General features: G+C 53.0%; 1 protein-coding gene across 3 annotated transcripts in view; it reads right to left on the reverse strand.

Moving 5' to 3' along the window:
* VWA5B1 (von Willebrand factor A domain containing 5B1) overlaps nucleotides 1-13,767 on the reverse strand; it is an 80,802-nt gene that overhangs the window by 50,868 nt on the left and 16,167 nt on the right. For all 3 annotated transcript variants that reach the window (XM_069946838.1, XM_069946837.1, XM_069946836.1), the window contains exons 4-7: nucleotides 13,616-13,746; nucleotides 4,137-4,268; nucleotides 3,688-3,812; nucleotides 2,442-2,618 (exon numbers count right to left, since the gene is read on the reverse strand). In XM_069946838.1, coding sequence (XP_069802939.1) covers nucleotides 2,442-2,618; nucleotides 3,688-3,812; nucleotides 4,137-4,268; nucleotides 13,616-13,746 — 565 coding nt within the window. The remainder of the gene's footprint in view (nucleotides 1-2,441; nucleotides 2,619-3,687; nucleotides 3,813-4,136; nucleotides 4,269-13,615; nucleotides 13,747-13,767) is intronic.

Genomic DNA, 13,767 nt, shown 5'->3' on the forward strand with positions numbered 1-13,767 from the left:
ACCAAAACCACCATATTAAGTGGGCCTGTAAGTCAATGTAATGACAAGGGAAAAACCAAAGCTATCCATCCACAGACAGCTGTTTCGGTGTGTTGCCCCTCATCAGTGTGGAGCAGGATTCTGGCTAGTCCTGTGTTTTTAGGCTCCACAGTCTCTTTTTTGAATATGCCAGAAATGTAAGGCAGGCATACAGGACTGCAGGGGCAAGGTCACAAAGGGGTTAACTGCCCAACCTAGGACCTGGTGCCTCCTCCAATGCCTACTGGTTCCCTGTATCAGATGGGCTGACATGTGACCTTGGGCAGCCTATCTGGGTTGGGCTGTTGGAGTATATATAGCTGATACTGGTCAGTGACGTCCTCTTCCCTGGGTTACCTCAGCCAGATTGCCCCCCCCCCCTCCCGAATGCTTTCTACCACTACCTGTTCTCGTCTCTTTTTATGGTTTACCTGAAATATATCTCCTTATAGATTCAGTGAATCAGGTCACAGCTGGCGGTTACTGTGATATCTGTGTGGAGGAATAAAGTGGGTCGTGCCGGACGGAGGTAGGCGGCTGGCATACCCCTTGTTGGTACACCTGTTTGGTTATGTTACGTTCTCCTTATAATAAGGAAGTTATTTATACAAATAATAAAAGCTGTGACCGACCTCCACCCAACCAACTATACTACTGTCTGAACTTCTTCCAGCCCGCCCGCCCTATTACAGGCTTTTGGTGTTCGGGTGTGGGCTTTGGGTGCTTTCTTTGTCATGGCAGCCTGCGGTAGGGAGGTCTTGCAGGGCACGTTAAGGTGGTAATTCGGATGGGGACCCATAAGAGGGATGATACTCCCCGCTTGTTTGGTGGCTTGTGGATGGGAAATGGTGCAGTGCCAGATGACAGATTTGTCAGCCCCTGAGTCGGCGCGGTGCGGCTGGGGGGATAGCCAGGAATACTGGTGCTGCTGCAGGGTGCTCTGCCAGACCTCCCTAGTCATAATGGGTTAACTAATGTTATTGTTATTATTGTTATTTATTTTTATGTTTGTTAATTATTGGAAGCACTTTTAATAAAGAGGCTGTTATGGCCAATTTTTTCCAACGTTAAAGGAGGTGTCCTCAATTAATGGGTCAAAGGGGGGGAGGGTGTGTGTTTGTGGAATAAGGGGTTTTAGTGGGGGGGGGGTAGTGGTCGGTAGGGGATAGACGAAGGGACTCAGCAATACCTTAAGTCAAGAAAGAATGTTTAAAAAACCCTGATCCTACTGTCTGGTGTCATTTCTTATAATGCTTCTTACACCTATGTGGGCTCCTTTAGTGGTGGGGTTTGGTTGCTCCCTGCCGTCTTGCATACTCCAATCTCCCAGTGTGGACAGTGCTGGAGGCTCCCGTACTCCCCGCTGCTTAGTCCTCGCTGCACTAAGAGGTAAACATGTATAACTAGGGGGGCTCGCTGCACAGGGCTCTCGGAGCGGGTTATAGTCACTGGGCGTGCTCTTTGTGTTCCTCCATAGTCACTGGGGAGCGTGCTCTGTGTGTTCCTCCATAGTCACTGGGGAGCGTGCTCTGTGTGTTTCTCCATAGTCACTGGGGAGCGTGCTCTGTGTGTTTCTCCATAGTCACTGGGGAGCGTGCTCTGTGTGTTTCTCCATAGTCACTGGGGAGCGTGCTCTGTGTGTTTCTCCATAGTCACTGGGGAGCGTGCTCTGTGTGTTCCTCCATAGTTACATTTTATTATATCAGTGATGTCATACAGGGGTGGGTCTGTGATCACATGTTATTATATCTGTGATGCCATCCAGGGGGCAGGGCTGTGATCACATGTTATTATATTATATCAGTGATGTCATACAGAGGGCGGGGCTGTGATCACATTATTATAACCAGTGATGTCATAAAGGGGCGGGGCTGTGATCAAATGTTATTATATCAGTGATGTCATACAGTAGCAGGGCTGTGATCACGTGTTATTATAATAGTGATGTCATACAGGGGCAGGGTTGTGATCACATGTTATTATATCAGTGATGTCATACATGGGCGGGGCTGTGATCACCTGTTATTATATTAGTGATGTCATACAGGGGCAGGGCTGTGATCACATGTTATTATATTAGTGATGTCATACAGGGGCAGGGCTGTGATCACATGTTGTTATATCAGTGATGTCATACAGGGGCAGGGCTGTGATCACATGTTATTATATCAGTGATGTCATACAGGGGCAGGGCTGTGATCACATGTTATTATATCAGTGATGTCATACAGGGGCAGGGCTGTGATCACATGTTATTATATCAGTGATGTCATACAGGGGCAGGGCTGTGATCACATGTTATTATATCAGTGATGTCATACAGGGGCGGGGCTGCGACCACCTCTCAGACATCAGACACAGGCTGGCAGTGGCCTTCTTATATTGGGGGCATACTCATCTCAGGGACGTGCCCCCCACATTACCCGGACTCTGGTGATGTTGACGCCACTCATACTTCCGCTGCGGTCGATCAGGAAGATGAATTCTCCTTGGGTTTTGCTGAGGTCGGTCTGGGTCGTCTGCAGGTTGGGGCAGAAGTTCAACATCACCACTGGGTTATGGCAGATGTCCTTGATGAGACGCTTGCGGATTATCTCCATCTATCAATAAAAAGAAAAAATGTGCTGAGAAATATAAAAAATAATTATGATGCACAGTGCTTGGTCTCACATCTCCTACGGTGCACAGTGCTTGGTCTCACATCTCCTATGGAGCACAGTGCTTGGTCTCACATCTCCTATGGTGCACAGTGCTTGGTCTCACATCTCCTATGGAGCACAGTGCTTGGTCTCACATCTCCTATGGTGCACAGTGCTTGGTTTCACATTTCCTACGGTGCACAGTGCTTGGTCTCACATCTCCTATGGAGCACAGTGCTTGGTCTCACATCTCCTATGGTGCACAGTGCTTGGTCTCACATCTCCTATGGTGCACAGTGCTTGGTTTCACATTTCCTACGGTGCACAGTGCTTGGTCTCACATTTCCTATGGTGCACAGTGCTTGGTCTCACATTTCCTACGGTGCACAGTGCTTGGTCTCACATCTCCTATGGTGCACAGTGCTTGGTCTCACATTTCCTACGGTGCACAGTGCTTGGTCTCACATCTCCTACGGTGCACAGTGCTTGGTCTCACATATCCTATGGTGCACAGTGCTTGGTCTCACATCTCCTATGGTGCACAGTGCTTGGTCTCACATCTCCTATGGTGCACAGTGCTTGGTCTCACATCTCCTATGGTGCACAGTGCTTGGTCTCACATCTCCTATGGTGCACAGTGCTTGGTCTCACATCTCCTATGGTGCACAGTGCTTGGTCTCACATCTCCTATGGTGCAGAGTGCTTGGTCTCACATCTCCTATGGTGCAGAGTGCTTGGTCTCACATCTCCTATGGTGCACAGTGCTTGGTCTCACATCTCCTATGGTGCACAGTGCTTGGTCTCACATCTCCTATGGTGCACAGTGCTTGGTCTCACATCTCCTATGGTGCAGAGTGCTTGGTCTCACATCTCCTATGGTGCACAGTGCTTGGTCTCACATCTCCTATGGTGCACAGTGCTATGGACTACAGTACAGATACACCAGTCTTTTGCCCTATATGTCGATGTGTTCTGTTAAGAGGCGGAGTCTCATGTGACGGGCCTGTGGCCTCATAGGACCTCCTCTCACCTTCTTCTCCGGGCTGGGGTCTTTCTTGGTCCCTCGGATGAAGTCGCTCTTCCCTCTTAAGAACTGTTCGTACTCGTACGGGGTCATATCACCGTCCTCCATGAGGATGTGTGGCAGATGGGGCTCTATATATACAACCAAGAAACAATGAGGGAACAATCCAGAAGGTGACACCATTAATGTACAGACCTGTCCCCCCCGCTCTACGGATCGGGTGGAACAACAGCTGTGGCGATGACAGTATGGGAGACGTGACAATGTGTCAGCTGAGACTCGGATTCATCAAACATAAATCTTATGTCAACATTGAGTGTGAGGATGTAATGAACCATCTGCTGCATCTACGAGGCGCTGCTCCCGGGAGACACAGCCGCTACCTCACAGCTGGATCAAGTCACCTTCCCTCCCGCTTCCTCAGTCACGGACTATAGCAGAGGGACAATCCTTACCGCTGGGGTGGATGAGGATCTCCACGGGACGGTCGTATGTGTGCTTGTTGGCCAGAGTGATCATGATGCTCTTGGCAGAAGGAGCGGAGGGGTCAGCGTCAGCCCGGATCTCGTGGGTGGGACTCTCCACACCTGAAACAAGGACGGGTGATCAATATTACAGAGGGTGCTGTCTCTCTATTCTCTTGGACACCTGTAGCTCTGGCAATCTATGACCACGGCTTGTGGTATTAGATTAAAGAGTGTGTATAGGTTTGTAACAAAGTTCTATTCCTCTGATAAATCTAAAATAAAAAATTACTGACTTGTGCATACAGCTACTATGCAGATCTCTGTGTCTCCATGGTAACAGACTACAAAACAAACCCTGTGTAGTCTGGTCTTGCACACATGTCCATATTCAACTGTCTGTATCTAGAAATGGAGTCTGTAAGGGATAGTCATGTCTGGAAGGGACAGTGGGGCTAAGAGGGTCAAAAGAGTCTGGAGGAGGTGGTGAAGTCTGGAGGGGACAGAGGGGTCTAAAAAAGGTGGTGGAGTCTGGAGGGGACAGCGGGGTCTGAAAAAGGTGGTGGAGTCTGGAGGTGACAGGGGTCTGAAAAAGGTGGTGGAGTCTGGAGAGGACAGTGAGGTCTGGAGAACAGAAGAGTATGGAGGGGCCTGGGGAACAGTAGAGTCTGGAGGGGACAGTGGGATCTGGAGAACAGTAGAGTCTGGAGGGGATGGCAGGGTCTGGAGAACAGTAGAGTCTGGAGGGGATGGCAAGGTCTGGAGAACAGTAGAGTCTGGAGGGGATGGCAGGGTCTGGAGAACAGTAGAGTCTGGAGGGGACGGTGGGATCTGGAGAACAGTAGAGTCTGGAGGGGATGGCAGGGTCTGGAGAACAGTAGAGTCTGGAGGGGACGGTGGGATCTGGAGAACAGTAGAGTCTGGAGGGGATGGCAGGGTCTGGAGAACAGTAGAGTCTGGAGGGGATGGCAGGGTCTGGAGAACAGTAGAGTCTGGAGAGGACGGTGGGATCTGGAGAACAGTAGAGTCTGGAGGGGATGGCAGGGTCTGGAGAACAGTAGAGTCTGGAGGGGACGGTGGGATCTGGAGAACAGTAGAGTCTGGAGGGGATGGCAGGGTCTAGAGAACAGTAGAGTCTGGAGGGGATGGCAGGGTCTGGAGAACAGTAGAGTCTGGAGGGGATGGCAGGGTCTGGAGAACAGTAGAGTCTGGAGTGGTCTGAAGACGGTAGAATCTGAAAGGGTCTGGGAAACAGTAGAGTCTGGAAGGACGGCAGGATCAGGAGGAGGTGCTGGAGTCTGGAAGGAGCGACAGGGTCTGGATGGGACAGCGGGTCTGGAGAACAGAAGAGTCTGGAGGGAACAGTATACTGAATACATGTATGCTTAGTGTAGCGGAGCTAATTGCTCATATGTTTGGGCAGATCAGGAAGCTGTTCATCTGACATGACCACATATCTCTGCAGAGGAGCTGCAGCAATGAGCAAGACTCCCCTACACCCCCTATAAAAGGAGCGGTCCTGCAGGTACCAGGAGACATGGAGGGGGCCGTAGTATCCAGAGCATGGAGCAGATACCAGGAGACATGGAGGGGCCATAGTATCCAGAGTATGGAGCAGATACCAGGAGACATAGAGGGGCCATAGTATCCAGAGCATGGAGCAGAGACCAGGAGACATGGAGGGGCCATAGTATCCAGAGTATGGAGCAGATACCAGGAGACATGGAGGGGCCATAGTATCCAGAGTATGGAGCAGATACCAGGAGACATAGAGGGGCCATAGTATCCAGAGCATGGAGCAGAGACCAGGAGACATGGAGGGGGCGGAGTATCCAGAACATGGAGCAGAGACCAGGAGACATGGAGGGGGCCGTAGTATCCAGGGCATGGAGCAGATACCAGGAGACATGGAGGGGCTGTAGTATCCAGAGCATGGAGCAGATACCAGGAGACATGGAGGGGTCATAGTATCCAGAGCATGAGGCAGATACCAGGAGACATGGAGGGGGCCGTAGTGACCAGAGCATGGAGCAGATACCAGGAGACGTGGAGGGGGCCGTAGTGTCCAGAGCATGGAGCAGATACCAGGAGACATGGAGGGGGCCGTAGTGTCCAGAGCATGGAGCAGATACCAGGAGACGTGGAGGGGCTGTAGTGTCCAGAGCATGGAGCAGATACCAGGAGACATGGAGGGGCCGTAGTATCCAGAACATGGAGCAGATACCAGGAGACGTGGAGGGGGCCGTAGTGTCCAGAGCATGGAGCAGATACCAGGAGACATGGAGGGGGCCGTAGTGTCCAGAGCATGGAGCAGATACCAGGAGACGTGGAGGGGGCCGTAGTGTCCAGAGCATGGAGCAGATACCAGGAGACCTGGAGGGGGCCGTAGTGTCCAGAGCATGGAGCAGATACCAGGAGACATGGAGGGGGCCGTAGTGTCCAGAGCATGGAGCAGATACCAGGAGACGTGGAGGGGGCCGCAGTATCCAGAGCATAAAGAAGATACCAAGAGACATGGAGGAGGCCTTAGTGTCCAGAGCATGGAGCAGATAGAGGGGGCCGTAGTGTCCAGAGCATGGAGCAGATACCAAGAGACATGGAGGGGTTGTAGTATCCAGAGCATGAAGCAGATACCAGTAGACATGGAGGGGCCGTAGTGTTCAGAACAAGGAGCAGATACCAAGAGACATGGAGGGGGCCGCAGTATCCAGACCATGGAGCAGATACCAGGAGACATGGAGGGGCTGTAGTATCCAGAGCATGGAGCAGATACCAGGAGACATGGAGGGGGCCGGAGTATCCAGAACATGGAGCAGATACCAGGAGACATGGAGGAGGCCTTAGTGTCCAGAGCATGGAGCAGATAGAGGGGGCCGTAGTGTCCAGAGCATGGAGCAGATACCAAGAGACATGGAGGGGTTGTAGTATCCAGAGCATGGAGCAGATACCAGGAGACATGGAGGGGCCGTAGTGTTCAGAACAAGGAGCAGATACCAAGAGACATGGAGGGGGCCGCAGTATCCAGACCATGGAGCAGATACCAGGAGACATGGAGGGGGCCGTAGTATCCAGAGCAGGGGGCAGATACCAGGAAACGTGGAGGGGTCGTAGTGTCCAGAGCATAAAGCAGATACCAGGAGACATGGAGGGTTCATAGTATCCAGAGCATGGAGCAGATACCAGTAGACATGGAGGGGTCGTATTGTCCAGAGCATGGATCAGATACCAGGAGACATGGAGGGGTCGTAGTGTCCAGAGCATGGAGCAGATAGAGGGGGCCGTAGTGTCAAGAGCATGGAGCAGATACCAGGAGACATGGAGGGGGCCGTAGTGTCCAGAGCATGGAGCAGATACCAGGAGACATGGAGGGGGCCGCAGTATCCAGAGCATAAAGAAGATACCAAGAGACATGGAGGGGCCGTGGTGTCCACAGCATGAAGCAGATACCAGTAGACATGGAGGGGCCGTAGTGTTCAGAACAAGGAGCAGATACCAAGAGACATGGAGGGGGCCGCAGTATCCAGACCATGGAGCAGATACCAGGAGACATGGAGGGGCTGTAGTATCCAGAGCATGGAGCAGATAGAGGGGGCCGTAGTGTCCAGAGCATGGAGCAGATACCAAGAGACATGGAGGGGTTGTAGTATCCAGAGCATGGAGCAGATACCAGGAGACATGGAGGGGCCGTAGTGTTCAGAACAAGGAGCAGATACCAAGAGACATGGAGGGGGCCGCAGTATCCAGACCATGGAGCAGATACCAGGAGACATGGAGGGGCCGTAGTATCCAGAGCAGGGGGCAGATACCAGGAAACGTGGAGGTGTCGTAGTGTCCAGAGCATGAAGCAGATACCAGGAGACATGGAGGGTTCATAGTATCCAGAGCATGGAGCAGATACCAGTAGACATGGAGGGGGCCGCAGTATTTAGAGCATGGAACAGATACCAGGAGACATGGAGGGGCTGTAGTTTCCAGAGCATGGAGCAGATACCAGGAGACATGGAGGGGCTGTAGTTTCCAGAGCATGGAGCAGATACCAGGAGACATGGAGGGGGCTGTAGTATCCAGAACATGGAGCAGATACCAGGAGACGTGAAGGGGGCCGAAGTATCCAGAGCATGGAGCAGAGACCAGGAGACGTGGAGGGGCTGTAGTATTCACAGCATGGAGCAGATACCAGGAGACATGGAGGGGGCCGTAGTATCCAGAGCATGGAGCAGATACCAGGAGACATGGAGGGGTCATAGTATCCAGAGCATGAGGCAGATACCAGGAGACATGGAGGGGGCCGTAGTATCCAGAGCATGGAGAAGATACCAGGAGACATGGAGGGGGCCGTAGTATCCAGAGAATGGAGCAGATACCAGGAGACATGGAGGAGGCTGTAGAATCCAGAGCATGGAGCAAATACTAAGAGACATGGAGGGGCTGTAGTATTCACAGCATGGAGCAGATACCAGAAAACATGGAGGGGGCCGTAGTATCCAGAGCATGAAGCAGATACCAGGAGACATGGAGGGGGCCGTAGTGACCAGAGCATGGAGCAGATACCAGGAGACATGGAGGGGGCCGTAGTGACCAGAGCATGGAGCAGATAGAGGGGGCCGTAGTGTCAAGAGCATGGAGCAGATACCAGGAGACATGGAGGGGGCCGTAGTGTCCAGAGCATGGAGCAGATACCAGGAGACATGGAGGGTTCATAGTATCCAGAGCATGGAGCAGATACCAGTAGACATGGAGGGGGCCGCAGTATTTAGAGCATGGAACAGATACCAGGAGACATGGAGGGGCTGTAGTTTCCAGAGCATGGAGCAGATACCAGGAGACATGGAGGGGCTGTAGTTTCCAGAGCATGGAGCAGATACCAGGAGACATGGAGGGGGCTGTAGTATCCAGAACATGGAGCAGATACCAGGAGACGTGAAGGGGGCCGAAGTATCCAGAGCATGGAGCAGAGACCAGGAGACGTGGAGGGGCTGTAGTATTCACAGCATGGAGCAGATACCAGGAGACATGGAGGGGGCCGTAGTATCCAGAGCATGGAGCAGATACCAGGAGACATGGAGGGGTCATAGTATCCAGAGCATGAGGCAGATACCAGGAGACATGGAGGGGGCCGTAGTATCCAGAGCATGGAGAAGATACCAGGAGACATGGAGGGGGCCGTAGTATCCAGAGAATGGAGCAGATACCAGGAGACATGGAGGAGGCTGTAGAATCCAGAGCATGGAGCAAATACTAAGAGACATGGAGGGGCTGTAGTATTCACAGCATGGAGCAGATACCAGAAAACATGGAGGGGGCCGTAGTATCCAGAGCATGAAGCAGATACCAGGAGACATGGAGGGGGCCGTAGTGACCAGAGCATGGAGCAGATACCAGGAGACATGGAGGGGGCCGTAGTGACCAGAGCATGGAGCAGATACCAGGAGACGTGGAGGGGGCCGTAGTGTCCAGAGCATGGAGCAGATACCAGGAGACGTGGAGGGGGCCGTAGTGTCCAGAGCATGGAGCAGATACCAGGAGACGTGGAGGGGGCCGTAGTGTCCAGAGCATGGAGCAGATACCAGGAGACGTGGAGGGGGCCGTAGTGTCCAGAGCATGGAGCAGATACCAGGAGACCTGGAGGGGGCTGTAGTGTCCAGAGCATGGAGCAGATACCAGGAGACATGGAGGGGGCCGTAGTGTCCAGAGCATGGAGCAGATACCAGGAGACATGGAGGGGGCCGCAGTATCCAGAGCATAAAGAAGATACCAAGAGACATGGAGGGGCCGTGGTGTCCACAGCATGAAGCAGATACCAGTAGACATGGAGAGGCCGTAGTGTTAAGAACAAGGAGCAGATACCAAGAGACATGGAGGGGTCCGCAGTATCCAGACCATGGAGCAGATACCAGGAGACATGGAGGGGCTGTAGTATCCAGAGCATGGAGCAGATACCAGGAGACATGGAGGGGGCCGGAGTATCCAGAACATGGAGCAGATACCAGGAGACATGGAGGAGGCAGCAGTATCTAGAGCATGGAGCAGATAGAGGGGGCCGTAGTGTCCAGAGCATGGAGCAGATACCAAGAGACATGGAGGGGTTGTAGTATCCAGAGCATGGAGCAGATACCAGGAGACATGGAGGGGCCGTAGTGTCCAGAGCATGGAGCAGATACCAGGAGACATGGAGGGGGCCGTAGTATCCAGAGCAGGGGGCAGATACCAGGAAACGTGGAGGGGTCGTAGTGTCCAGAGCATGGATCAGATACCAGGAGAAGTGGAGGGGTCGTAGTGTCCAGAGCATGGAGCAGATAGAGGGGGCTGTAGTGTCCAGAACAAGGAGCAGATACCAGTGCAGTGTCCCAAAACAGCCCTTCTCATGCTCATATTTTTATTATAACCAGTTCTGTTCTGGAAAGCTATGGTCCACTGCAAACTGCGTGTATTGTGTCCCCCTTCTCAGTATTCAGGTCTGCCATTTCAGTCATTTATTGCATGTGTATTCAGGTATCAGTGTCTAATGGTATTATGTTGCCTCCTAGTGTTCAAGGATGGTACTCCTCATGTATATTCCTCTGTATGTGCCTAATGGTGTGATGATGCAATGGCTGGATGTCACGTGACTGTGCCCTGCTTCCATGGTAACACCAATGGTCATCGAGCTTTTGGCTGGGGTTACCATGTGACTTCCTGTGCTACCTCAGTCTATTCCCTACCACAGAGGGGGTAGGTTGTGAGTCGAGTCTTGTCCTCCACCATCAGGAGACAAGTTGTGCTTTTGTCCTCTCTCTCCCTGCTAAAGAGAGAGGCCTCTGTGTGCTCTGCTGCTCCAGTCCACTGGCTGTGTTCCTGTCTCAAGTCTCAAGATTCTCATCTGGGTGTCGATTCTTCAGTCATTCTTCAATTCCTCTCATCATCATCTCCTCAAATCATCAACAGCAAGTATTTCATTCAAGTCTCATTCCGCCCAGCATCTCAGCTTCAGTATCACTACTACTCCCATCATCCAGCATGCTACTCTCACAGCCTATTGCAGCATCACCCATTACTCTGCCTTATTCCCGGTTACATCCGGAGAGACTGTTGCTACTAGTTACCACTGTTACAGTAAATATACAACTACCGTTGTTTCTGAACCTTGGCATTGGTGTGATAATTGGTGCCCTGACCAAGGACAACGAAGAATCGCATGCCCAGTATTCCCGCATGGTCAGGAGCCCGGTTTCCAGCTGTATCACCCTCGTGCCTAAACCGTGACAACCCTATATCCTACAGCTGCCCTGGTTCCTGCACCCTCACAACATCTGCACTGCGGAAGTGGCCCCCAGGGGCCAGGGCGTAGCACCAGGAGAAATGAAGGGGCCGTAGTGTCCAGAACAAGGAGCAGATACCAGGAGACATGAAGGGGCCGTAGTGTCCAGAACATGGAGCAGATACCAGGAGACATGGAGAGGGCCGTAGTATCCAGAGCATGGAGCAGATACCAGGAGACGTGGAGGGGGACGTAGTATCCAGAGCATTGAGCAGATACCAGGAGACAGGGAGGAGGCTTTAGTGTCCAGAGCATGGAGCAGATACCAGGAGACATAGAGGGGGCCGAAGTTTTCAGAACGTGGAGCAGATACCAGGAGACATGGAGGGGGCCGTAGTGTCCAGAGCATGGAGCAGATAGAGGGGGCTGTAGTGTCCAGAGCAAGGAGAAGATAGAGGGGGCTGTAGTGTCCAGAGCATGGAACAGATACCAGGAGACATGGAGGGGGCCGGAGTATCCAGAACGTGGAGCAGATACCAGGAGACATGGAGGGGTCCGTAGTGTACAGAGCATGAAGCAGATAGAGGGGGCCGTAGTGTCCAGAACAAGGAGCAGATACCAGGAGACGTGGAGGGGACGGAGTATCCAGAGCATGGAGCAGATACCAGGAGACATGGAGGGGGCCATAGTATCCAGAGCATGGAGCAGATACCAGGAGACATGGAGGGGGCTGCAGTATCCAGAGCATGGAGCAGATATCAGGAGACATGGAGGGGCTGTAGTATCCAGAGCATGGAGCAGAGACCAGGAGACATGGAGGGGCTGTAGTATCCAGAGCATGGAGCAGATACCAGGAGACATGGAGGGGGCCGGAGTATCCAGAACATGGAGCAGATACCCAGAGACATGGAGGGGGCCGTAGTATCCAGAGCATGGAGCAGATACCAGGAGACATGGAGGAGGCCTTGGTGTCCAGAGCATGGAGCAGATAGAGGGGGCCGTAGTGTCCAGAGCATGGAGCAGATACCAAGAGACATGGAGGGGCTGTAGTATCCAGAGCATGGAGCAGATACCAGGAGACATGGAGGGGCTGTAGTGTCCAGAACAAGGAGCAGATACCAGGAGACGTGGAGGGGCCGGAGTATCCAGAGCATGGAGTAGATAGAGGGGGCTGTAGTGTCCAGAGCATGGAACAGATACCAGGAGACATGGAGGGGGCCGGAGTATCCAGAACGTGGAGCAGATAGAGGGGGCTGTAGTGTCCAGAGCATGGAGCAGATACCAGGAGACATGGAGGGGCTGTAGTGTCCAGAATAAGGTGCAGATACCAGTAGACGTGGAGGGGCCGGAGTATCCAGAGCATGGAGCAGATAGCAGGAGACATGGAGACGCCTGCAGTATCCAGAGCATGGAGCAGACACCTGGAGACGTGGAGGGGGCCATAGTGTACAGAGCATGGAGCAGATAGAGGGGGCCGTAGTGTCCAGAGCATGGAGCAGATAGAGGGGGCCGTAGTGTCCAGAGCATGGAGCAGATACCAGGAGACGTGGAGGGGTCGTAGTGTCCAGAGCATGGAGCAGATACCAGGGGATGTGGAGGGGGCCGGAGTATCCAGAGCATGGAGCAGATACCAGGGGATGTGGAGGGGGCCGGAGTATCCAGAGCATGGAGCAGATACCAGGGGATGTGGAGGGGGCCGGAGTATCCAGAGCATGGAGCAGATACCAGGAGACATGGAGGGGGCCTCAGTATCCAGAGCATGGAGCAGATACCAAGAGACATGGAGGGGTCGTAGTATCCAGAGAATGGAGCAGATACCATGAGACATGGAGGGGGCCGTAGTGTTCAGAGCATGTAGCAGATACCAGGAGACATGGAGGGGGCCGTAGTGTTCAGAGCATGTAGCAGATACCAGGAGACATGGAGGGGCCGTAGTGTCCAGAGCATGGAGCAGATACCAGGAGACATGAAGGGGGCCGCAGTATTCAGAGCATGGCGCAGATACCAGGAGACATGGAGGAGCTGTAGGAGGGCAACAACCCAGCAGCAGGAACACTACAGGAGAAGCAATGCCAAATAGACTCCGTGAGGGTGGTATGGGGGCCCGACACTTACAGCCCAATACTGTGCAGGGCCTCCTTCTGTGCCAGATTTATCCTTATTTACACCCGTTCAGAGGCGTAAATCATGATACAATGAATATCTCTGTGCTGTCCCCATGTGTGTCACTCACCTGCTAACAGGTAGGGGGCCCGGATCTCCAGGTGGAAGGTCAGCTCATACTCAGTGGCATTTATGGCCTCTGTCTCCAGTAAGGTGGCCAGGCAGAGCTTCTTGGTGCCACCACACAACCCAGCCTCTCGCCTGCGAGAACAAACCACAAGT

Source organism: Dendropsophus ebraccatus, chromosome 12 (genome assembly GCF_027789765.1).
Source record: "Dendropsophus ebraccatus isolate aDenEbr1 chromosome 12, aDenEbr1.pat, whole genome shotgun sequence".
Taxonomy (NCBI): domain Eukaryota; kingdom Metazoa; phylum Chordata; class Amphibia; order Anura; family Hylidae; genus Dendropsophus; species Dendropsophus ebraccatus.